General features: G+C 44.8%; 1 protein-coding gene across 3 annotated transcripts in view; it reads left to right on the plus strand.

The window, feature by feature from the left end:
- The first annotated feature begins 329 nt into the window (after positions 1–329).
- btbd10b (BTB (POZ) domain containing 10b) overlaps positions 330–27,373 on the plus strand; it is an 86,670-nt gene continuing 59,626 nt past the window's right edge. The window contains exons 1-3 of one of the 3 annotated variants that reach the window (XM_038807928.1): positions 368–467; positions 6,404–6,439; positions 23,002–23,162. In XM_038807928.1, the coding sequence (XP_038663856.1) occupies positions 23,062–23,162 (101 nt within the window). In that variant the 5' untranslated portion in view covers positions 368–467; positions 6,404–6,439; positions 23,002–23,061. Of the gene's footprint in view, positions 468–6,403; positions 6,440–23,001; positions 23,163–27,373 lie in introns of all 3 variants that reach the window. The other 2 variants (XM_038807927.1, XM_038807929.1) reach the window with 2 other exon arrangements.

A 27,373-nucleotide genomic window follows, 5' to 3' on the forward strand; every position in this document is an offset into this window, starting at 1 on the left:
GACTATGTCTTCTCTGTCTTGCACTTTCCCCCTTACTTCCTTTTGCTTCTGTCCCTGTTTTACTACCTTCCAACATCGGTTCCCATCCCCCTGCCACATTAGTTTAAAGGCTGTAACGTCCTGGGAGGGCATATCCCCAGCTGTTGCTGCGAGCCGCGGTGCAACTCCCTCGCCCGCTCACACCTTCCCGGAACACGCGCTGAGGGAGACAGAGGGAAGCGCACAGGTCCGGGAAAGTGTGCGTTTGTTTGTGTGAGGGCACTGCGCAGGCGCATATGGGAAGCGACAGGGAGCAGTGAAGAGATTGCGCAGGCGCAAAATGAAAGGTACCCCTGACGGTACTGCGCAGGCGCTTTAAGTCCCAATGAAGTATCGCGAGGTTATGTGCTCTGGGCCTGTGCAGACTTGTTTGTCAGCGGGTGGAAGTTAAAGAGAATCTGCTGCCACCGCAGCCCCGGTCGCGCCAGGTACGTGCCACCGCAAAGCCCTTTGTCTTTATGGCGCGGGTGTGGTTTACACAGTGAGCAGCTGGGCCCGGGAGAGGCTGGGACCCCAGGTTGCCACGTAGCCCCGGCCCAGCTCCTCTGAACGGGCTGCTGATTGTCTGTCTTGGTTTGTTGTTTAAGGGCCGATAGTAGCTTTTTCCAGCTGCTGGGAGGTTTAGAGACAGATTTCCGCCAGCTGCTGGATCAGGGAGGCTCAGAATTGGTATGTAATTGCCTCATATTGGGTAATCACAATCAGACAGCACATTCGGCCCATCGCGCCAGTGCTGGCTCTTCGGAGGAACTTATCCAATTCGACCACACTCTTCCCCAGAACCCAGTCGGTTCCCCTTCAAATATTTATCCAGTGACCTTTTGAAAGTTACTGTTGAATCTGTTTCCAGACCCCTTTCAGATAGTGTATTCCAGATCACAACCTTTGTGTTTAAAAAAAAAACCCTCTAAGACCATGAAGGGGCTTGACAGAGTAGGCACAGAGGTCGTTTTCCCTGGCTGGGGAACCTGGCACATGTGATAAGGACTGACCATATTGGACTGAAATCAGGAGGAATTTCTTCACTCCAAGGGTTGCGCCTCTTTAGAATTTCCTATCTCAGATTATCGTGGATGTTCCCTCATTGAACATATTTAATCCTGAAACAGATTTTTGTGAAGTCAGGAAAGACCAAGATTAACCATGATCATATTGAATGGCAGAGCAGGCACAAGGAACCTTATGGTCTTCTCTTGTTACTTGTGCTTTTATCTTCTCCAATTTTTTTGTCAATTGCCCAGAATTCCTGTCTTCTGGTTCCAATCCTCCTGCCAGAAGCAATAGATCTCTCTATCTCTACTCTGTCTGCACTGTAGGGATTCTATGACTTCTCAAATTACTTTTATTTTAAACACTCCAATGAAATCTCTCCTTAACCTTCACTAGAGGACAATCATAACTTCTCCTTTCTCTTCACAACTGAAATCCTTACCCCTGTACTATTGTTCACAGCCTTGTGCTATTTTTTTCTTTCAAGCACTTATTGAATTACTTCTCAAAAGCTATTGCATCTGTTGGTGAGGTTTTAATCATAGAAGATTACTGGAATAAGAAAAACTGATGAGTCAATACCACAGGCATTATTAACTGTCAAAAGAATAAAATCAGATATGGATTTTTTAAAGATGGGCTGCGGGATTCTCCATTGACGCTTCGCCGGCAGCGCACCCATATCCTCTGATTTCCTGAGGGTGTGGAATGGCCACAATGGGCAACCCCATTGGCTGACTGCCGGAACAGAGGATTCTGCTGCCGAAGGGGATGTGCCACGCCGGAAAACGGGGCTGGTGGTATGGAGAATCCCATCTGGGGTTTTTTAGGGCATGGAATATGGCCCTCTAAGAAACAGTGGATGATGAGCCCACAATATATATTTTTCACAACATAACTTGATAAAGTCCAGGTAGAGCAAATTATCTCTGCTTGTGGCAGTTAGAACTAGGGGCTATAACCTCTTGAAAATTGCTGTCAAAAATTCACAAATGCTTTAATAAAAATATTTTCCCAAAAAATCTAGGGGATATAAATAAATATTACCCAGAGAATGGTAAGAATATGGAAATTGCTGTTAAAATCATTTTGAAGCTGATTGGTGAACTAGACACTAATCTTTCATGTAGTCCTGTATTTGCAGAATACAGCCGTACAAATATCTGCCTCCTCCCGAACCAAAATTAATTGGCCCAGAATTTGAGTGCCAATAAAAAGAAAATAAACTAATTGAATTGACAGCCACTTAAAACAGCATTAACAGAAATAACACATTCTGTTCTTCAGCTGATAGTTAGACAATTGCCAATTTCCAGCCCTGCTCTGGCAGGTTTTCCCACAGTGGAGGTGGTGATACATTTCGATTCCCCCTTGACCTTCAGCGGGAGGGACCAGAAAATCCCACCCAATTACTTCTTCCCATCGGGGAATTGAACTCTTGTGTCCCGCGTGATAAACAGGGTTACTGTGGGCAGCACGGTGGTTAGCACTGTTGCTTCACAGCGTCAGTGTCTCCGGTTCGATTCCCAGCTTGGATTGCTGTCTGTGCGGAGTCTGCACCTTCTCCCTGTGTCTGCATGGGTTTCCTCTGGGTACTCCTGTTTCCTCCTGTCATAATATCCACTCATGTATATAATGAGATGCAAACAGGCAGTGATTGACACATAGATGACCAGTAAGCATACAGCACAGTACAGCCAATCACCAGACAGGACACTACCACTATAAAGCCAGAGGGAACTAGGTTTCCCGCTCTCTCGGGACCCAGCTACTGAGACAGTCAGAGTCCACGAGTTAGCAAGTGCAAACACCATGCGGTAGCTAGTAAGTCTGGTCAGGCTGCTACAAGGTCACCAGTCAGATCAGTATAGTGTTGACCCACAGCTGAATGTGTATAGCAGTTCTATAGTTGAATAAAACAGTGTTGGATCTTCTCCAGTGTTAGACGTCTGTTTCTAACTTCCCTGCATCGAGTGCAATCCACATCGAACCAACCTGCCTAACACATCACCTCCCACATGTCCCGAAAAATGTGCTGTTAGGTGAATTGGACATTGAGTTCTTTATGTACCCGAACGGACGCTGGAGTGTGGCGACTGAGGTATTTTCGCAGTAGCTTCATTGCAGTGTGAATGTAAGCCTACTTCTACACTAATAAAGATTATAAACAGGGCTACTAATCACTAATCTGACGAGGAGCTGCCAAAGTGTTCCTCTATATGTACTCAATGTACTTAATGCCCAGTATCCTTAACCTTAATAATACAATTCACATACAATTAACAGTTGCTGCCACAAGAGTGGTTATGGTGAATGCCATAGATGCATTTAAGGCAAAACTGGTAAACATGCTGGAGACTAAAATTGAAGGATATCCTGATATGGTTAGTCGAAGAGTGGGAGGAGACTTATGTGGAGTATGAATCTGATAGAATGGGCTGTTTCGGCGCTGCAAATGCTTTGCAATGTTTCTGATGCTTTATTTAATTTTTTCCTGACGTTTGTGCCATTTGCTGTTGATGGGTAAATGGGTAAATGCAAACTTGTATGGCTTTATGTCAATAACGACGTATTGAACCTTAAACTTATTAGCAACTTTTAATATATTAGCACCTTTTAATATATTTTGTCCCAAGGCTGTGCACTGCAAGGCAAAGTTTGATATTGAACCATATTTGGCACAGATAATCAAAAGACTGGTCAAAGAGAGTTTTAAAGAATTCTAACAGTAACAACTTGTATAACTCCTTTAATCTAATGAACCATTCCAAGGTGATTAAAAATGGTATCATGCTGAGCCACATAAGGAAATATTAGGTGAGGTTGCTAAAAGCTCGGGCAGCACGGTAGCACAGTTGTTTCACAGTTCCAGTGTCCCAGGTTCAATTTCCGGCTTGAGTCACTGTCTGTGTGGAGTCTGTGGGTTTCCTTCGGGTGCTCAGGTTTCCTCCCACAGTCCAAAGATGTGCAGGTTAGGAGAATTGGCCATGCTAAACTGCCCTTAGTGACCAAAAACAGGTTTGATGAGTTACAGGGATAAAGGGTGGAGGCATGTGGCTTAAGTAGGGTGCTCTTTCCAAGGGCCAGTGCAGACTCGATGGGCTGAATGGCCTCCTGCCCTGTAAATTCTATAATCTATGATAAAGGAGTTAAATTTTTTTATTAATTTAGAGTACCCAATTATTTTCTTTTCCAATTAAGGGGCAATTTAGCATGGCCAATCCACCTAACCTGCACATTGCTTTGGTTATGGGTGTGAAACCCACGCAAACACGGGGAGAATGTGCAAACTCCACATGGACAGTGACCCAGAGCCGGGATTGAACCTGGGAGCATGAAGCTGAACTATGAGGCAGCAGGGCTAACCCACTGCGCCACCGTGCTGCCATCGATAAAGGAATTTAAATGAGTGACTAAAGGGAGGAAAGGATGGAAGAGAGGTTTAGGAAGGGAATTCCAGCCAGAGAATAGGGCCTAGGCAGCTGAAGGCTCCAGCGGTGGAGTGGTTAATATTTAAGATGCTCAAGGGACTAGTATTTATTAGCGCAATATAGCTACTTCCATAGGTTGTGGAGCTGGAGGTAATTACTGCGATAGTGAGGGATGAGGCCTTGGTTGAATTTGAAAACAAGGAGAATTTTTAAATTAGGTGGGGGGGCGGTGTCTGTTTGGGGGTTACTTAATTGGGTGTTGATGCAGGCCAGTGAGTGCAGGGCTGATGGGTGAATTGCACTTGATACAAGTAAAAGGATAGAAAGCAGAGTTTAGGATGACCTCGGGAGGGTAGAATGGGGGAGACTAATGGTGGAGTGTGTCAGAATGGTCAGGGCCTAGATGTCACAGAAACTCTGATGGGAGGTTCTGTAACAGATGAGCTGAGGCAGGGCAGATTTTTAAAAATAAATTTAGAGTACCCTATTAATTTATTTCTAATTAAGGGGCAATGTAGCATGGCCAATCCACCTACCCTGCACATCTTTGGGTTGTAGGGGTGAGACCCACGCACACATGGGGAGAATGTGCAACCTCCACATGGGCAGTGACCCGGGGCCAGGATCAAACCAGGGTCCTTTGCAGTGTGAGGCAGCAGTGCTAACCACTATGCCGCCCTGGAGTCGGGCAATTTTAGAGGTGGAAATAGATGCTCCAAGTTATCATGTAGTTGTGTGTGTTTGGAAACTTATTTCAGGGCCAGATGTGACACTAGGCTTTCAAACAGTCAGATGCCAGGGAGAGAGATGGAATTGGTAGCTGGGGAATGAATAGTGGAAATTAGAGGAAATTTGTGTTCATCTGGTACTTTGTCAGACAAGCTGGTGGATAATTTTGAGATAGTGAAGGAATTGAGAGAGGTGATGGTAAGGTAGAGCTTGGTGCAGTGTACATGTGGAAACTTGTGCAGCTGATGCCAATGACGGGCGTAGTTGAGGAAAAGCAGGGTGAAGGACTTCCTGGGGGGGGGGGGGGGGGGGCAACAGAGGTAATGATGCAGGAGGGGGCAGCAAAACCATTGGAGGAGATTGGCTGTGTTTGCACTGAGGGATTAATAATTGTGAAGGAATTTCGACAATGCTTCCGCAACAAATGCTGTTTTCTCTCTCGTCAGGATCTGAATTTCTGTAAACACAACATTAAACATGCTGATAAACTAAAGTCAAAAAGTGAAAACTGCAAGTGCAGATGGAAAGAAACAAATTTTCTGATAAGCTGAAATACACAGTAAATAAAACATATTTAACATTTTTCCTTCAAGTTTTTAAGAGGCTGTATTTTATGAAGTTGGTGAAAAAAAATCAGTTTTTGTTTAATGTTTTTGATGTTGAACCTCTACATCTCTCCCATCCTTTAATTTAGTCTATAAAATCTACCTCTTTGACCAAGCTTTTGGTTACTTACATGCTTTCACTGTCAAATTCTGTCTGAATCACTTTTTGGGACATTTTTAGAATGTTGAAGATAAAACATAAATGCAAGTTAAAGGCAGGTCAAATGTTTTGTTGCCTGTTGTTTGTGCAATTAGAAATATCGCATAATATTTCCCAATATTTTTCAGTTGTGCAATTTGCTACAGTTTGTTGCAACAGTTTATCAAAAAATGGGCCGTAACGCAAAGTTTTGAGTCTTATTTTGATCAATTTTAAATCTGTTTGTTAGCCTGAATTAAAAATATTTGGTTGTCACCAGCCAGAGGGGAATTCTGAATACAAAAGCAGACACATGTAATTTTTGACACAAGAAAAATGTTGGGATAAAAATGTGGTTCTTGTTCTTGTAATAAAGTGCCAAATGAAATGTATTGCAGTTTGCCAACATGGAAACAGTTAATACTTCCATTTACATTAGCATATTTCATGAGGAAAAAAATGTGTTCCAGGGTCATGAGGGAGCCTGGTGCCACGTCAAAGAAGGCGTAAGTTGACAATGATTAAATGTTTGGTTGCAGAAGTAACCTATCAGGAACATGTTAAAGGGGGGGTGGAGAAGGCAGAAAAGAGTCCTAGAAAGCAGAAGCTACGCAGTTCAAGTTGTGGCTACTGATTTGGGGGGGGGGGGGGGGGGGGGGGGGGGGGGGGGGGTACTGCCGAAGGTTTAAAGATTTGGGGAGGTTTTGGTGCTGAAAGAGGTGAAGACGGGGTGAGACTGAGCAGGGATTCCAATACAAGGACAATAATTTTAAACTTGAGGGTTTTCTGGACTAATTGGCAGATCAGGGTAGTTTTTGGACTGGCTGCAATTTATGGGAAGTATATGGGTGACAAGCTGATACAATTGAATCTGGACGTGTATGGGGGCAAAAAAGTGAAGATCTTGAGCAATAGGTGGGTTTATATAGATCAAAGATGGGTTCTTGGTTAGAGATGGAAGTAGGAAGTGATTGTAACAGAAGGCAATGAGCGCACAACAATAAACCTGCAGATTTCTCATGTCTTATTTTGATACGTGTAACATATTAGTTGCTGAATATATTATTTTGAAATTGATTCTTTTTTTCGAGGTCAGGAATCTTCTTGTCCACAACAAAATCCTATTGGAGATCAGTATTAAGAAATGGAGCTGGCCTGCACCTTTGGCATTGCCTGTACCCTTGGCACTCTTTCCTGATTGTACAGCTTGACTGAACATTCACACAGGTGTTAATAAAGCATTAAACTAATATATAGTAGTTTGATAGTGCAGAACTTGAGTATTGCTGAAAAAAGTACACTTTTGTCACAGCTTTTCACCTTGCACTCAGGACAATTTGAATACTACGTGTAAAGGAAACTGCAATTTACACTGAGAGGAGATTGCTGATTGGTTGGCATCTGGACTCTGGTAGAGACATAGCTATGGAGAGTGCACCAGTTGATGGTGTCTGACAGTTAACTGCCAAGTATTGTTTGAAATTTAAACCAAGCTGCTTGACTCTGGTCAAGACATTGCCCTCAGCAATGAACCAACGAATGGCTGTCACTTGTTTTGCTCAAACAGGTGCAATATGTGTACATATTTTTTCTGTCTGCAAAGAACAGGGCCCTCTATATTAAATAAGTAGCTTCCAGAACACACACACACCACACTGCAAGCCTGAATGACAATTTTAAATTGGTTGGTAGCATAATTCTTAGCACACAAGATTATTTAGCAGATCTGGGCCAATTGTGAAAACTCATCTAATGTTGGACACTGTTTTGAATTTTGTAAGAATGGGCTGGTTGGGTGTGCACCTTATCTTACCGGTTGCAAATTGTAGAACGGACATGTTGTTCAGTAAGATCTGGCTGTCTTTGGGATGTCCAACCTAACATCATCCTGATACTGAAATTCATAGACCACAGTTGTGTGATAGGTGGACATATTTCTGGCTTGACGACAGCATCCTGTTCATGGCAAATACCACTTGTGTTGCTACTGCATGGTAGCAATGTGAAACCGCTAGCTTCACCTGTTGTTCACCTTTTTTTTTCCAATAACTTGCCCTTCCAGGATAATCTGAGGTAGACTGGGCATTTTTCAAGGCCAAAGAAAGGTCTTAGAGCCATTTTGTGAGTTTGCATGATATATAGTATGAAATGATCTGATCAGCGTTGCCAATATCCCTCAGGGTATCATCATGTGCCCTATTTCGGCATAGAACTTGCATAGTGAGTGAATGGCTTGGAGCCTATTTACGAGGTTGCTGATCAGGTCAACCTTATGGTGTGTGGAACTATAAAAATCTCAATGCATATATTGACCAGTGAGGGTAAGCCTGAGTAAACCGTGGAAGAGAAACCTATAACAGATTTCTCAACTCTTATGTCAAGCCGGCCTTCTCCATGGCAACGCCTCTACCAACCAGTATCCACTTGCCAACCAATCAGCACTCTCTGCTGATACAGTATAAATTGTTGTTTCCTTTACATTTGGTATTCTTGTGAATTGTCTTGATGAGTGCAAGATGAAAAGCTTTGATTAAAAACAACTTCTCAGCAATATTAAACTAATGTCAGAGGGGATGAGCATCCACAGTCTTGAGATTTTGATCTCTGGTACGGGGAATTAGTTGGGAAGCAAGGATGTGTCAGCCCCACAAGCATTGCCCAACCTTCACAGATATTTTAAATGGTGTTTGAAACAAGGGCAGGGAGGAAATTACCAGAATCATCCTGTGACATAAATAGCCTTCACAGGATCTCCATGTTGGTTCACAAATACAGCTTGAAAATGTAAATGGTGAGTAGTTTTCACCTGTCACTGGAGCAAGTTATTTTACAGTTCAAATACTGAGAATGAAGCAAATGCCTATATGAAGCCTTTATTTCATAGACTTGGAAATCTTCAGTCAGTTATTTCTTCAAATTGTACCAATCTGCTATATTCCTGATAATTCTGATATCCCAGATATACTTTTTAAGGCAGTTGTTTGTCAAGACCTAAATGCTCCCATTGATGAAAGGATCGAGAACAAGGCAACACAGATTTAGGTTTGCTGCAGATGAATAAAATCGGCACGGTAGCACATAGTTAGCACTGTTGCTTCACAGTGCCAGGGTCCCAAGCTTGATTCCCGGCTTGGGTTACTGTCTGTGTGGAGTCTGCACCTTCTCCCCGTGTCTGCAAGGGTTTCCACTCTGGTTTCCTCCCACAAGCCCTGAAAGTCGTGCTTGTTAGGTGAATTGGACATTCTGAATACTCCCTCAACCCGAACAGGTGCCGGAGTGTGACGACTAGGGGTTTTTCACAGTAACTTCATTGCAGTGTTAATGTAAGTCTACTTGTGACACGAATAAAGATTATTATTATACTTGTGGCACTAATAAAGGTTATTATTATAATGCTGCAAAAACTCCAAACTGCAGAGAGCTGCAGATGCTTAGTTGTGAGCGTATTCAAGACTGGTGACTGGTGTTTAGATATTGAGGGACATGGGATAGGGAAAGAAAATGAAGTTAAAATGGAGGGTTAGCCATGATCTTATTGAATGATGAGCAGGTTGGAAGGGCCAAATGGTACATTCCAGTTCCTATTTCTGATGTTTTTGAAAGGGAAATACAATGGCTGCTAGAAATCTGAAATGAAACAAATGCTTGGTGGGTCAGGCAGCATCTTTGGTGAAAGAAACAGGGTTAATGTCTGAAGTTGATGAACTTTCATCAGAAATGGAAGAAGTCAGAGATGTAATAGGTTTTAAGGAAGTGTAGAGGCAAGGAAAGTGAGGAAAAGTCTGTGATGGGCGGGAAGGTCTGGACCTTGCACTATGCTGGAAGCTTTTCCCTGAAAACTAGAGGCTAAAATCATTTTAAGATATGAATCAGCAGTTATTAAACAAAATATTGATTTTCAATTAACTTATTAAAAAAAAAATTAGTACTCATTTATTTTCCCAATTAAGGTGCAATTTGGCATGGCCAGTCCACCTACCTTGCATATCTTTGGGTTGTGGGGGTGAAATCCACAAAGATTTGGGGAGAATGTGCAAACTTCACACGGACAGTGACCCAGGGCTGGGATTCTAACCCGGGTCCTCAGCATCGCAATCCTAGTGGTAACCACTGCGTCACATGCCTCCCCTCAATTAATGTATTTTGCTGCAGTAAGAAATGACTACGCATTTAAGAAGCATGGGTTGAAAACATCACACAACACAAACTGGTTTGATGTCACTTCAATTTCTGTAGGAGTATGGGTGGATAATGTGGGGTTACGTTACTCACCATCTAATGGCCTATGAGTGTACATGCTTAGTTGGGAAGACATTACTAGTTCCAAGTACTGTCAGAAGCTGTGTGCCAAATGTTTCCAGCCTTTTAGAAACCAGGCTGGGAGATTCTCTCTTTCTTTATTTCTCTTTCTCTTTTTTTTCTCCTCTTTCTCTCCCTCCCCCCCCCCCCCCCCCCCAAATGCTGTTTGACCTTTTTAAAAAATTAATCCTTGGGATGTGAGGATGCTGAATAGTTGTTGCTCCTCGATAGTTGTTCTGAGAAGACATTCCTCTTGAAGCTTTTGTGCACATGCAGCAAGATTTGGACAACATTGGGGTATGGGCTGATAAACAAAAGTAATATTGATGTTCCTCATCACTGGTACCATTTTCTTGAAACTTTTCCACACTGTTTCTAACGCCTTCATCTTTCCCAGAGTATGATGACGGGAACCGAATACAGTACTCCAGTTGAAACTGAATAAGTGTTCTACACACTTTCAACATAATCTTCTTGCCTTTATACCCTATGTTCCTATTAATAAAGCCTTTGATTTTGTATGCTTTATTGACTGCTGAGGAAACCTGTTCAACCACCTTCAATGACTTTTGCACATAAGCACCCAGGTCCCTCGGCTCCTGCATCCCCTTTAGAGTTGTATCTTTTATTTTACCTCTGCATGTTCTTCTGACTAAAATCAATCACTTCACACTTCTCAGCATTAAATTTCTTCTGCCATTTTTCTGCCCATTCCACCAACCTTTCTGTGCTTTTGAAGTTCTGCAGTATGCTTGTCACTGTTCACAATGCTTGCTAGTTTTGTATTATCTGCACATTTTGAAATTATGCCCTGTGCACCAAGGTCTAGGTCAAAATATATATCATTAACAGTAAGTACCCCAACACTGACCCCTGGAGAATTCCACTACAAACATTCCTCTCATCAGAAAACCATCCATCCAGGTGTGGGACCTCCTGCGCAGGCAGGTATCATCCTTCCCACTAAGGGGGATCCAGGATAGGGTAGTGTCTAGGGGATGCGTTGGAGAGGGGAGCGTCTCGGACATCTACAAAGAACTTATGGGGGTGAAGGAGACGCAGACCGAGGAGCTGAAACGTAAGTGGGAGGAGACGCTTGGGGGTGAGATGAAGGATGGCTTATGGGCGGGTGCGTTGAGCAGTCAACGCGATCGCTACATGCACAAGGCTCAGCTTGATCCAATTCAAGGTGGTCCACCGGGCCCACATGACAGTGGCCCGGATGAGTAGATTCTTTGGGGTAGAGGACAGGTGTGTAAAATGTGCGGGCGGACCAGCCAACCATGTCCACATGTTCTGGGCGTGTCCAAAACTTAGGGGATATTGGCAGGGGTTTGCGGACGTCATGTCCAGAGTATTGAAAACGAGGGTGGCAATGAGTCCAGAGATGGCGATTTTTGGGGTGCCGGAAGACCCGGGAATCCAGAAGGAGAAAGAGGCAGATGTTCTGGCCTTTGCCTCCCTGGTAGCCCGGAGACTGATATTATTAGCTTGGAGGGACTCAAAGCCCCCGAAGTCGGAGACCTGGTTAACTGGCATGGCGAGCTTTCTCGGCCTAGAGACGATTAAGTTCACCTTGAGAGGGTCACTGTTAGGGTTTTCCCGGAGGTGGCAACCATTCATCGACTTCTTGGCAGAGAATTAATTGTCAGCAGGGGGGTGGGTGGGGCTAGGGTAGCATAGAATAGGGGGTTAAATAGGCAGGCCTTTGAAAGATGGGAGTCGTGATTGCACTATGATTATTGTTCTTTGTACATTGTTTTTATACTGTTGCTGTTTGTAATGCCAAAATAACTCATTAAAATTGTTTGTTTAAAAAAAAGAAAACCATCCATCAACTATTTCTCTCTGGACTTCTGGTGGCAGCCATGGTGTGAGTGGTCGCACATTTGGCAGCTCCCACTCGAGGCTGTTTATTGGACCTTTTCCCTGTTTGTAGGCTGGGTGTTTTGCAGAAAAAAGGTGTAGGGGTGACTGGAGAAAAGTTTGACTCCATGGGTGGGACGGTGGATGGATCCACGGATCCAGAAGTGGGTTGAGAAGAAGGGAGCAGTTGGAGCAAGAGAACCTTTGTGCGACACAGGTCAAGATGGTGGAAGGTAAAGGATTTGCCTTGCCTGCCCAATGGTTGACTGGTGGACTTTTTAAATGAAAAGTTTAGCTGACAGGAGGAAGATCCAGGAGGACCTAGCCATGGCAGTGGAACCGTTAAAAGTGGGAATTGACCATGTGGAGCAGAGGTTGGAGTCACAGGGCCAGGCTATTCGGAAAATGGAGGAGGCGATGAGGGAGCCCGAGGAGCGGCTTGTCTCATTGGCAGCCATAGTAGATGTGATGCAGGAGACTCAGAAGTGGTGCAAGGAGAAGGTGGAGGTCCTGGAGAATCGCTCCCGGAGACGGAACCTAAGAATCATGGGGATACTCGAAGGCATCGAGGGAGTGGACGCTGGCACGTATGTAGCCAAGATGTTGGAGAGGTTGACGGGGTAGGGGGCCTTTGACTGGCCCCCTGGAGGTCGACTGAGCGTACAGGGCGCTGATGAGGAAGCAGCAGGCGAATGAGCCACCAAGGGCGATCGTGGTGCTTCTTTACCGGTTTCTGGATAAGGAGCAGATACTGAGATGGGCATGGCAGATGAGATGCACCTGTGAGGGTAGCGAGCTTTGGGTGTATCAGGACTTGGGCATGGACCTGGCGAAGAGGAGAGGCGGGTTTAATTAGGGGAAGGCTGCCCTCTTTTTAAAAAAAAAAGTGAACTTTGGGATATTGCACCCGGCCTGTCTCCGGGTGACTTTTAATAGACGAGAATATTATTTTGGAACACTAGAGGAGGAGATGCAGTTTTTAAGAGACAATGGACTGGCAGGAGGAGGACGGCATTGAACTGTGGAGGAGGTGTGAGGCGATGGATGCTTTTCTGTCCGTTTTCCTGTATCTTTTTTGTTGGTTGTTGGACAACTTTTCTCCTTCGAGATGTTTTGTTGCGAATGAGGGTGAGTGCACTTTTCTTTCTTCTTGTTTCATTCTTCTTGTTTCATTGCTGTTTGTGAGGTGTGCGAGCAGGGGGGGGGGAGCGGCTAGGGCGCTTTGGGCAGGGGCTGCCAGGCCGCCCGGGCGGGCTAGTTAGCAGGAGCGCAGTGGGGTGATCACGTGGTTAGTGTAGCAGAGTCGAATGGGGTAGTTGTTTTGTTTAAGGGAAGGGAGGGTTGCTGACAGGTTTTGTTGCTGTGGCGTAGCATGGGAGGGAATGGCGATGGTGGACATCTAAGGGTGGGCCTGGAGGGCCGTGTTGCATGGGCCGAGGGCTGGCCTAAGGGGTATGGTTGATCTGGGAAGATGGGGGGGGGGGGGGGTGCTGTCCGGCCAGGTTGGTCACGTGGAATGTGAGGGGGCTGAATGGGCCAGTTAAACGGTCACTTGTTTTCATGCACCTGAGGAGCTGAAGGGATTCATGGAGCACATGGGGGAGGTCTCTTCTCAGCCTCCACCTATCCATCCCTCCTGCTCGACATCAACCCCACCCCTATCCCATTTCAAATTCTCCTAGCTCTGACGAAGATTCATCCAGACTTGAAACATTAGCTTTGTTCTCTCTCCACAGATGCTGTCAGACCTGCTGAGATTTTCCAGCATTTTCTGCCTTAGTTTCAGATTCTAGCATCCGTAATAATTTGCTTTTTTTCTGAGAGCATTAGCCTCCAATTAAGGGCCCAGTGGTAGCAACACTACACCACAATCTACAAATGCTTATCATCTGTTTAACAATGTAATTGCCATTTAACAATGTGATTGCTTTTGAACAGTGATGGGCAGCTTAGGCTCGTGAGTGGATCACGAGTGATCCTTGACCTCAGTTGGCTGCAAGATTGAAATCAGCCTTGTTCACGAACCATGGCCCCATCAATAAGATTACATTTTTAATGTATTTTATTCCAAACTTATTCAAACAGTTCCAAAACATAATCAATCCAGAGAACATGCTCCCCATCACACTGTCACCCCCTACCCCGTGACGGACAGCTCCTCAAACATGACCACGAACAGCCCCCACCTTGCCTTGAAGCCCTCTGTTGAACCCCTCAGTTCGTATTTAATCTTTTTCAGACTGAGAAAGTCATCAAGTCCCCTTGCCAGGCTGCCGCCCTTGGAGCAACCAGAGAGGCGAAGACCACGACATTGGCCTTCCTCCTCTCCATCAGCTCCGGCTTCTCTGATACCCCGAACATCGCCACCGTAGGGTTCGGCTCAACCTCTTCCCCACAATCTTTATTGGTGTTGCGAACACTCCCACCCAATATCTCTCCAACTTCTCACAGTCTCAGAACATATGTGCGTGGTTTGCTGATCCCCATCCACACTTCTCGCACTCATCTGCTACTCCCTTGAAGACCCCACTCATTCTTGCCCGTATCATATGCACCCTGTGTACCACCTTGAATTGTATCAGTCTCATCCTTGCGAGGGGGTCGCGTTTACCCTACGTAATGTCTCAATCCCCACACCACAATTTATCTCCCCTCCCAGTTCCCTCTCCCACTTCTCCTTAGTCTTCACCACCTCTCTTCTCTCTCTCTCTTCCCCCCCCCCCCCCCCCCCCCCCCCCCCCCCCCCCGTAAATATCTAAACTCGCTTCCTCTCTAGAGCTCTACACTCTCCTTCATTTCCTCTGCACTAGCAAACCTTCACACAACAGCGTTAACACCAACATCCCCTCTATCTTAAAATGTCTCCTCAGCTGGTTCCTGGGCTCTCTGTATATCCCCTTGGCGCTCGTGCAATGCCGCCACCAGCACAGCCCTCTGGCTGGACCCCCCTGCAGGACTTCCTCCATCCTAACTCATTCTGCCCCCTCACCATCTCCATGTTCACCACCCAGTAATAATGTAACAAGTTTGGAAACGCCAACCCCTACATCTGCCTCTGTAACAGGGCCCTCTTTACCTGTGGCACCTTCCCCGCCCATACAACCTCTGAAATAATCGTATCCATCTTCCGTAAAAAAACTGTTGGAACAAAAATCGGAAGCATCTGGAATATGGATAAGAACCTTGGCAGGACCTTAAATTTCATCACTTGGACCCTCCATGCCAGAGTCAGATGCAGTGTATCCCACCTCTTTAAAATCCTCCCAAACCTCCTCCACCAGCTTTGTTAAATTCCATTTATGCAACATCGCCCACTCTCCTACCTGAATGTCCAGGTATCTGAACCTGTCTCTGGCTACCTTGAATTGCAGCACCACCTAGGCTGGCTCGCTGACCCAATTCATTCATTGGGAACACTTCACTTTTCCCAACGTTCAACCTGTATCTTGGGAATGCCCCAAACCTCTTTAATAGGCCCATAATCCTCCCCTATGTTCTCCAGTGGGCCTGAAAGATACAGTAACACGTCATCCGCAAAGAGTGATATCCGGTTCTCCCTGCTCCTCCTCGTAATCCCTTGCGCCACTGCTGACCTCCTGAAGCCATTGCCAGGGGCTCTGTTGCTAGCGCAAACTGCAGCAGTGACAGCGGACACCCTTGCATTGTTCCCCTGTGTAACCTGAAACTTCATGAGCTCATATCGTTGGTCCTTATGCTTGCCACCGGTGCCAAATCTTCCCAGGACCTTGAACAGGTACTGCTATTCCACCCGGTCAAATGCCTTCTCCATATCCATGGACATCACTACCTCCAGTTAACAGCCGTATTATATTACAGGAGTGTTGCTTAAAGATTAAATACATTTAATACACGCCGAATATTTCATTGTTAGAAAATTCTGAATAATTTTTATATTAATAGAACTATTATCAACTTCAAAAACCCAAGAATTATTTACACTTTGGACTCGGGAGGGCGTGCATGGCTCTCACAGTAAATGTTGTGTGCAATTAGCACCCACCTCGCTTGCCTTGGTTTTACGTGCATATCACTTCAGTCATACCTGAAGGTAGGAAAAAAAGCGATGTGGATGGAAATCCGTGGAATGTTGCAACCCTTTATGAGGGCAATGGTAAACAAAATGTCTTGTATACTGCACTCAACACAGATCGGCTGCATGTAGCCCCTGACCACCGGTTCCTCACCATTGAGCCATAAGTAAACAAATTCACCGCTTCCCACATTTTACTCCCATCTGCCAGATTTTTGCCCACTCATTCAACCTATCTATGTTCCTTTTCAAACTCTCTACTTCCTCTTGACAACTTATTTTCCTACCTATGAAATGAAATGAAAATCGCTATTGTCACGAGTAGGCTTCAATGAAGTTACTGTGAAAAGCCCCTAGTCGCCACATTCCGGCGCCTGTCCGGGGAGGCTGGTACAGGAATCGAACCGTGCTGCTGGCCTGCTTGGTCTGCTTCAAAAGCCAACGATTTAGCCCAGTGAGCTAAACCAGCCACTGTTATTATTGTGTCTCAGCAAATTTAGCTACCATACATTTGATCCCTTCATCCAAGTCATGGGGAGACATCAGCAAAGTAGTAATGTTGCTGGACCAGGGATCCAGGTCAATGCTGTGGGGGAAGAGGTCAAATCCCACAATGGCAGTTGGTGGAATTTAACTTGAAATAATAAAATCTGGAATCAAAAGCTAGTCTCAGTAATGGTGAACATGAAACTACCAATACCCTTTAGGGAAGAAAATCTGTCATACTTACAAGGTCTGGCCTGTATGTGACTCCAGATCCACTGCAGTGTGGTTGACTCTTGCCTTCTGAAATGTCCTCGCAAGCCACTCAGTTCAAGGACAATCGGAGATGGGCATCAATTGTTGACCTTGTCAGCGACACCCAGATTCCATCGAAGAACTTTTGAAAAATTTATTGATTATAGATTATAAATCGTTGAAACCCACACTGACCCCTGTGGGACTCCACTAGTTACAGCTTGCCAACCTGGAAATGCCCATCAAATGCATTTTGAAAATCCAGATACACCACACCTACTTGTACCCTTTCATCCTTGCTTGTTACTTGCTCAAAGAAATCCCACCAATTAATCAGTTAACCATGATTTCCCTTTCCCAAAACCATGTTGACTTTGCCTGATCACATTGCGATCTTCTAAGTATCAGCTATAAAGTCCTGAATAATGGACATAGACATAGAACATACAGTGCAGAAGGAGGCCATTCGGCCCATTGAGTCTGCACCGACCCACAAATCCTCACTTCCACCCTATCCCCGTAACCATACAACCCCATCTCACCTTTTTTTGGTCACTAAGGGCAATTTACCATGGCCAATTCCAACTAACCTGCATGTCTTTGGATATGGGAGGAAACCGGAGCACCCGGAGGAAACCCACGCTGACACGGGAGAACGTGCAAACTCCGCACAGACAGTGACCCAGCGGGGAATCGAACCCGGGACCCTGGCGCTGTGAAGCCACAGTGCTAATCACTTGTGCTGCCCAGATGGATTTCAACAATTTTTCCAAAACAGATCTTAGGCGAGCTGGCCTATAGTTTCATGCTTTTGGTCACCCTCTGAATAACATTTGCACTTTCCCAATCTGTTGGGATGCTTCTAGAATAGTGGTGGACAACCTGTGGCCCATTTGGGTTCTGAATGCAGCCAACGAGACATTTTGTTGACCACACACAGGGTTGCCACATTCCACTGATTTCCACCCGTGTTTTTTTCTTGTCAGTTTGATTGAAGTGATACACATGTAAAGCAATGGCAAGTGAAAAGAGGTGCATGTTGATTGTTCACAACATTGTGAGCTGTGCACTCCCCCGGGCTCAAAAGTGTAAATATTTATTTTTTTACCATTTGAATTTGATAGTTATTTTAATACATAAATGATTAAGCATTTTCTATAACTCGTTATGAAATATTTGTCATGTATTAAATATATTCAATCTTATTCATGGGATAATGGTTAGTAAACAGGCCTGATTTCAATCTTGTGGCCCATTGAAATAAAGGAGGGCCATTCATGCAGCCCACTCATGAGCCTAGGTTGTCCATCATTGCCCTAGAATCTAAGGAATTTTGGAAGATTCTAACCAATGCCTCTTCTATCTCTGCAATCACTTATTTTAAGCTCCCTAGGATGAAGGTCAGCTGACCCGGGGGGGGGGGGGGGGGGGGTTTGTCAGCCTTAGATTTAATAGTCACCATAGGGATAGGCCTTGTCAGTGGTGCCCACATCCTGTAAATGAATAAACAAAAAAAATCCCATCACCTTCCCCCCCTAGTGATGGTGGTTGTTTTAAATTCCTCCTTTCCTTTCACCTTATGATTTTCAAGTATCTTTGGGAAGTTTTCCTCAATGAAGACACACACAAAATAGCTGTGAAACGCATCTGCCATTTCCTTATTTTCCATTGTTAATTCCCCAGATTAGTCCAGTGCCAACACTTGCTTTGGTTACTTCCTATTTAAATACCTGTAGAAAGTGTTAACATCAATTTTTATGTTACAAGCTAGCTTTCTCTCATCCTGTTCTCCCTCTTTATTTTTTCATTCTTTTATGATTTCGAAAACTATCCAATTTACTCACCTACCACTTCTTTGCAGATTTGGATAGTGTTTCTTTGAGTTTGATACAATGCTTAACTTCCATGTTTGGCAATCTGAGATGCATCTTTCTTGGTCTTTCTTTCTCACTGGTTTTTAAATATCTCCTCTAAAGTCTGCCACTTCTACTGCCCTACATTTTAACTTAGTTTTGTAGTCCAATTTAGCTGGCTCCGCCATCATACCCTTATAGATAACTTTATTTTTGTTGAAAGCTTAGATCCACACTTCACCACTTTAAAATTAAATGTGAATGTGAAATTCTATCATGTTATAACCACGATCAAGTCTCTTATTGATTAATCCTGTCTCATTGCATATTACTAGGTCTAGAATGGCCTATTCCCTGGTTGGATCTCAAACATACTGCTCTAAGTTTCCAGGTTGCCTTTGCCAATCTGATTTGTCCAATCTACATATTGATTTAAAGTCACTCATGATTATTGTTATACCTTTCTTCTGCACCCATTTATTTCTTCCTGTATACAATGTCCTACAGTGTTAATAGTGTTCAGGTCCTATAAGGGGCTTATAAGCTACTTCCACAAGTGACCTCTCCAATTCCTATTTCTACACAAACTGATTCTTCACCTTGCTTTTTGGAGCTAAGGTCATCTCTCTCTTTTGTGCGAATTACATCCTTAATTAACAGGGCCACTCCATCACTTTTTTTCTTCATCTAGAAAGTGGTGAAAATGTGGAATTCTCTACCACAGAAAGCAGTTGAGGCCACTACTTTGTATGTTTTCAAGTAGTTGTTTTTAAAATATATTCGTTCATGAAACGTGGGTGTCGCAGGCTATGCAAGCATTTATATCCCTAATTGCCCTTGAGGGTCAGTTAAGAGTAAACCACATTGCTGTGGGTCTGGAGTAACATATAAGCCAGACCAGGTAGGGATAGCAGATTTCCTTCCCTAAAGGACATTAGTGAACCAGATGGGTTCTTAGATAATCAACAGTGGTGTCATGGTCATTATTAGACTTTTATTTCCAGATTTTTATTTACTTCAAATTTCACCATCTGCACTGGTGAGATTCTAATCTGGGTCCCTAGAGCACCACTATGGATCTCTGGTTTACTAGTCCAGTGACAATACCACTATGCCATCCCTTCCCCCTAATGAGTTAGATATAGCTCTTGGGGTTAAAGGGACCAAAGGATATGGGAGGAAAGCAGGAACAAGTTACTTATCAGAATGGCAGAGCAGACTGGAAGGACCGAACGGCCTACTCCAGCTCCTATTTTCTATCATTTCCTAGCTTCCTGTCTTTTTGAAATATCAAGTACCCTTCAAATACTCAGGTCCCAGTCTGGGTCACCGTGCAACTATACCTGTGTAATGACTATCCGGACATTCATATTTGTCATATTTATTTCTATCTGTGCTAATAATTCATCCGTTTTGTTATGAATGTTGCACACATTCAGATTTAGTACCTCATTATTTCCCTCACGTGATCTCTCCTCCCCGCACGGACACTGTTTAGTTTAAAGCCCTCTATGCCCTAGTTATACTCGCCGGAAAGTTGGTCCAGCAAGGCTCCGGTGAAGACCGTCCCAACAGTACAGCTCCCAATTTCCCCAGTAATGGTGCCATTACGCCATGAATCAAAACCAATTTTTCTCACACCAGTCTTTGGGTCATGCAGTAATCTATCTAATCTTATTTACCCCATTCTCCCCCCATTGAAGTTGGCTTTTATAAGAACTAGGAGCAGAAGTAGACCGTCTGGTCCTTCGAGCCTGCTCCGCCATTCTATAAGATCATGGCTGATCTTTTCGTGGTCTCAGAACCACTTACCCGCATTCTCGCCATATCCCGTAATTCCATTATTTTTCAAAAAAACATCTACCCTATCTTTAAATATATTCAATGAAGTAGCGTCTACTACTCCTTTCGGTAGGGAATTCCATACTTTAACCACCCTCTGAGTGAAGAAGTTCCTCCTTGATTCAGCCCTAAATCTGCTCCCCCTAATCTTGAGGCTAATTTCCCCCAGTTAATTATCCTTGCTCTGGATCGTTCCTTGTCCTTGTCATAAACAATCTATGATAACAATGTTCAGTATCTCCTTAACGCTCTCCTACTCACACTGGATCCACCTGGGACTGTCTGCCTGTGAGGTTTTAGAAGCAGGGACAATCGATGCTTTCAGAAGGAAATTGGATTATAAGATTGTTCAAGGAAAATTTATTCAAAAGACATTCAGCACATTAACATACAAGGGCATTTTTAGGAAGTTTGTAAAAAGTTTTGGATTCCCAGCCCAAATCTCTAAACAATAACGCAAAATTTTTTGTAGTTCAAACAGAAGCCCTGGTCTAGTCTTGAGTCAACATTCCCGAATGTAACTTTTCATCCATCAAATGACTAAAATACAACCTGCAATGTGAAAATGAACAAATGCCTCATGTGTGATAGCGTAATAGTTATGGTATTGAACTTAAAACCTAGAGGTTGAGTTCAAATGCCAACATAGAACATAGAAAAATACAGCACAGAACAGGCCCTTCGGCCCACGATGTTGTAGATTAACTTAAAATTGAATTCAGTGGATCCAGTAATGTGTGGACTGATATGTAACTGATATGCTCACGGTTCTGCCATATCAATCATAAATTTTAGAAAAAAACCTTTAGAAAATACAATTTTTTTTTCTGTGGCACACATGACTCTGATGTAGGCACACATAAAAATAGTTCCACACATGGATGGAAGTGGTTAGTGGGAACATGACTCCTGATTCCCCAAAGCCTGTTCCAGCATCTGCAAGGTTGAAATCAGGATTGTCATGAACTACTTTCCATTTGCCAAGACAAGTACCTCCAACAGCACTCAAGACCAAGCAGCCCATTTGATCAGCACCCCATCTCATCAGTACACAATGGGAACAGCATGTACCATTCCGGGGACCCAGTTTTATCAACTGGGCGATCTTCGCGACCCATGCCACCCGAACTTCACGACCCATCATTTTTGCTTAACTTTAATGCGACAGGTAAGCCTGATTGGTCCTCATGATCTCACTTGCTTTGTCATTCAATGATACATTTTTGTATGGGTTGTTCATGAGAGGTCCTAGAGCTCACACTGTCATTACTTTATCCTGTCGTGCACTCTCCTGCGAAACTCTCTCCAGATTCAGTTGTGAGATCCTGGCCTGTTTGTATCTCTGGCCCTCTTTCTTTCTTGGTCCAAAATGATCCATCTTCAGTTCTTCACATTCAGTTCTTCACACAGTCCTGTTGCTTGCTTGCTTGCTGGCAGCAACAAAACAAAGGAAACTCTCCTCAGTAATTTTGTGCCCAGAGTTCATGAGGTCAGTGTACTGGGCACTGACCTCTCTGTCACCACTTCTAGTGAGAAGACTAGTCAATTAAAACATTAAAAAAAAAAAAAATCTGCTCCTGGGACAGCGCGCTGACACGAAAGAGGAGGTCTGCACGCTGGACTCTGAACCTGCACAGCTACATCCGGCTGAGGAGGCATGCATGTGTGGGACGGCCAGCATTCTTGAAAGCCAGTCGCGGCTGGCATTTTTGAAAGCTGGTCGTGGCCGTTGGGCACTGCACTCCCGATCACTCCACGACCCTCCTGACACCTGCATGTCACCCTGAGTTTGAAAATGACAGCTGTTCAAGAAGGCACTCAGCACCACCTCTATAAATCTACCACTCTGCTGCCAGTGGTGGCACTGTAGATCTTATTTTTGCATATGCAAAGTCCTCGGTTTGTCAGACAGAGCAACACCTGTGCTGCAACCAACTTGACGCTGTCACAAACATAATCGTATAAACCCCATATATTGTAACAGTGGGAAATTGATCACTATTGTGATTCCAAGATTTACAATGTTGAGGTCATTATGGAGCAGGCTTGAGAGCTGTGTGGCCTACTTCTGCTATTTCCATCGTCCTAATATTCTTAGAAGGAACGGACACTGGGTAGACTACAAGGAAAATGCTAGAAGGGTAAAGACTGAAGTGGAGCTGCCATATAAACATTGAAAAAATTGAAGCTGCGAAGGAAAGGAGATATTTGGCATTAGTTTGCTATATAGTGGTGGAAAAGATTATTGGGAAGATAAACATTGTAGAATTGACTTAAGTGATTTGTCACGTCAAATGCATTACGATCACGGTCATAAAAGGTCACTTTTAGCAACCTTATTCAGCCTTTGACTAATGTAAAATTTAAAATGTTTAGGTTTGAAAATATTTGCAGTAATAGAATATATACTTTCTTGTAGGTTATGAATGCCTTGTGTGTGAACTAAAGGCATTGGCAAAGCGGAGGCCCTTAGAGTGGGATGGCTGCACGGCCATACCCTTATGATAGTAATTCTAGTGATCCAGAAAATTGGGATCGGCGATCTCACAACAGACCTCGCAGACTCTATAAGCACTCCAGGTAAGTGAGGGATTATAAACATTGCGATCTTGGGCTTTGGAGTGTTTCTTTACAAGGTCAATGTACTTGATTCATCAGCCCAGCAAATAGATGCTGTGCTGTGTGCAGATGGATTGGATTTTTGGATTGTTCTGCTGCAGTCAGAGGAACTTACTTTTTAAAAACAACATGAAAGCCTTCTATTGTAGCTGCAGAATTTGGCTGACAATGCTGTTTTGGCTTGCAGCGTTGAAGTGAGTACTGAAAGCATTTATAACCAATTATTTTTGTACCATGTGATGACCCTGTATTAACACTTGTTCAGTCCAGAAGGAATCACGTTCCCTTTTGTGCCTGTCCCATGTGAACTACCACATTTAAACTATTTACAATGAAACCTTGAAATGAAATGAAATTCGCTTATTGTCACGAGTAGGCTTCAATGAAGTTACTGTGAAAAGCCCCTAGTCGCCACATTCCGGCGCCTGTCCGGGGAGGCTGGTACGGGAATCGAACCGTGCTGCTGGCCTGCTTGGTCTGCTTTAAAAGCCAGCGATTTAGCCTGGTGAGCTAAACCAGCCCCTATAGATGTATTACCGATTTCACACTGCCAGGCCTGGTTGAGAACATTTTTTTCCATGAGAAGGAAGGAATTATTGTGTTCCTGTTGCCATTATATGGGTTTTTAAAAAAATATTTTTATTCGAGGCGTTTTCAATTATTTACTGAAAAATAGAAAAACAGCACCAGTAAACATCCTTCACAAACCACCCTCCAGATACCCAAGCCCCCTCCATCTCAGCCCATGAAGTCAGTTAACAATCTCCACCTCGCAGAGGAATGCCCACTGGCCTGGAGCCACTTTCACCCACAGATCGTGGAATCCAGGCCTGCCAGAATAAACCTGTGCACAGACCGCTCACAGTCACATACTTTCCATCTTAAAATGCTTCCGGCATAGATTCCGTACCTTTAACGACCGGGCTTGTGGTGTTCCTGGCCGGCGAGAATTGAAGAGGTGCCAGTAGCAGTACCCTCAAACTCGTCCCTCTACATGAGTCTCATCCATCCTTTTTACGCATTGCCAGCACCTCCGGCAGCAGCTTTGCATCCATATTTAACAGCAGTATTGGGTGGTACGATCCACATTCCTCTGGGTCCTTTTATAACATAAGCAAAATTTAAACCTGAGATAATGTGGGCGGGAGCTCTCCCTCATTGACCAACTCATTCCTTACCCAAACCCAAACACCCTACTGTTCTCCTCCCCTCCCCCTCCATCAGAAACAAAGAAGACCACCCCCTACCCACTCCCACCCCAGTACAATTCCATTAACTCCTGCTAGAGGTGACCCCCCCCAGCTGAGGCAACAGCTTCCCTCCCAAAACATTCTGCTGCTCCCACTGCCCCACCCAACTTCTGTGTCCTCCCAAGCTCCTCCCTCCCCTCTTCTGTGGTGTCCACCAAAGACCCCACATTTTAATACACATCCAAAGCTTGGAGGGTCAAAAGTTACAACATTTCTGCCTTAATGCAGATAACTAACTAAACTCAGTAGGCAATATAAACAAAGCCAAACATAACATGGCACGAACGTAAACCGTTCCCCTTCCTCCCCGCGTACAGCATATCCAGTCTGTCTCACAGATGAATCGACCCAAGTTTCATTGTTCTCAAATATCCCCCAGTCCATGATCTCTAAGGAACTTACTTGCCTCCTCCGGTGTAATAAAATAGTGTTACTGTCCAAGTTACCCATAAATGAGCAGGACACAAGATCCCAAACCTTTCTTTATTCCTGAATAGGGTCGCCGTAACACTATTGAACTTGGTCTACCGCTTAGCCAGCTCCGCTCCTAGGATCTGATGGATGTGGGCAGCATGTCCTTCCCAGGTGCACTCTCTCATCTCCTTTGTCCAACGTAGGATTTTCTTTGTGTCCAGGTATCGATGTAGCCACACAATGTTTGCCCTTCACATCCTAGCCATCTACTTTGTGGCCTGTTGTTCCCCCAATCCTTTCAGGCAGCACCACGATCCTGAGATTCTGCCTTCTTCAGCGATTCTCCAGGTTGTCCACCTTATCCCTGGTTCTCCACCTTCAATGACATCCTCGCAGTCAGCCACTGACTCCTCGACCTTCCGGAGCGATGTATTCTGTGCCTCTGCTCCACTCGCTTTCAGGCAGCCACGATTGACTCTACCACTGTAGCCAAGTCTTCTGAGGCTGCCTTCCTCTGCTGCTGGAATTCAGCCGCCAAAACTCCCATTTGTTGCTCCGTCGACCATTGTGTGGACAATGATGTCACAGAGCTCTCTGCCACCTTTACCCCTGTTGCACTTCGAGAGTCCTCCTGGTCTGACTGTTTCCCTTTGTTTGTGGCACTACTCGTTTGGTAGGCTTTAAGACATTCTCCACCGAAGGAGAATCACTAGTTCTCAATGTTCCTACGATTTCCACCTGAGTAACACCCCACAAAGCGGGTGAAAAGGACCTAAGAATCCAACCTCAGGCAGCAGCCATCCAATGTGCGACCACTCACTCCATGGCTACCACTGGAAGTCATAAGATATTTGTTTTAACACCCATAACTCTTTGGGATAGTCAGAGATGAAATTAACTGCAACCATTGTGCAAATTGCGCACAATTGTTTAAGGTGTTAACTAAGGTGCTAATTAAGTACATCTGCCACCTTCATTTTATTACAAACATGTATCAAAACAGGTTGCAGTGAATAAACACCCCGGGAAACATACTTCCCAATGATCAACTATACAAGAGCCCCTTAACTCATACTTCATCTCCTCGAATCATAGGAAGTAATTTGGGTCACCCGACTAAGCCGTTACCCCCAATGGCGATGCCGACCGCTACTCCAGCAAAATCCGCCGCCTTGCAATCAGAGAGGCGAAGGCCAAGACATCTACCTTCCACCTCTCCATGTGCCCCGGCTTCTCTGAAACCCTATATATCGCCACCAAAGGTTCCGGGCCCACCTCCTCCTCCACTATCCTGGCTAAAACCGTGAACACCACTGCCCAGAATTTTTCACAACCCCAAAAGACGTGCACATGATTCGCTGGCCCCCGCCCACACCTTTCACACTCATCTGCTACCCCCTGAAAAAACCCACTCATTCTCACCAAGTCATAAGCATCCTGTCCACCACCTTAAACTGTATCATCCTTGCACAAGAGAAGGTCCTGTTTACCCGACAGTGCCTCACTCCATATTCCCCAATTGATCTCCCCTCCCAACTCCGCTCTCTTCTCCTTGATCGCCTCCTTGCTCCCCCTCCAGACCTTTTCGAGCACAGTCCCTAACTTGCAGATACCTGAACTCACTCCCCTCTGCAGCTCTATCCTCTCCCTTAGCTCCTGCAGACCGGCGAACCCTTCCTCCAAATACAGATCCCTCACCTTGTCCACCCTAAAATGCTTCCTCAGCTGATTCCATATCTTCACTGTGGACTGCACCACCAGGCTCCCTGAATACTTACTTGGAGCCATTAGCAATGCTGCTGTCGCCGTAGCCCTCAAACTAGACCCCTTGCAAGATTCCTCCTCCATCCTAACCCACTCTACCCCTTCTCCTTTCCACCACTGCCCCACCTTGTCTGCATTTGCTGTCCAATAATAATGAAGCAAGTTCTGCAACGTCAATCCCTCTGCTGCCTCTGCCTCTGGAGCAGGGTCCTCCCCACCCTTGGCACACTTCCCCACCCATACAAAGTCTGAAATGATCATGTTCACTTTCCGAAAAAAGGCCTTTGGTATAAAGGTTGGGAAAGCTTGAAAGATAAACAAGAACCCCAGCAGAATATTCATTTTCACCGCTTGGACCCTCCCTGCCAACATTAAGTGCAATGTATCCCACCTCTTAAGATCCTCCCTGGTCTCCTCCACCAGCTTTGTTAAGTTCCACTTATGGAGCCCTGTCCATTCCCTTGCTACCTGAATCCCCAAATACCTAAATCTATTCCTTGCAACCGTAAATGGCATCTCCCCCCTAAATTAACCCGCTCTGCCAGCTCATTCATCGGGATTACCTCGCTTTTCCCTACATTCAGCTTGTACTCCGAGAGCCCTCCAAACCTTTCCAGCAGGCCCATAATCCTTCCCATACTCTCCAACGGATCCGATACATACAGCAAGAGGTCATCGGCATAGAGCGACACCCGATGCTCCCTCTGTCCCCTCATAATCTCCCGCCATTCTGCCAACCCTCTG

The sequence above is a fragment of the Scyliorhinus canicula genome, chromosome 9 (assembly GCF_902713615.1).
Source record: "Scyliorhinus canicula chromosome 9, sScyCan1.1, whole genome shotgun sequence".
NCBI classification, from domain to species: domain Eukaryota; kingdom Metazoa; phylum Chordata; class Chondrichthyes; order Carcharhiniformes; family Scyliorhinidae; genus Scyliorhinus; species Scyliorhinus canicula.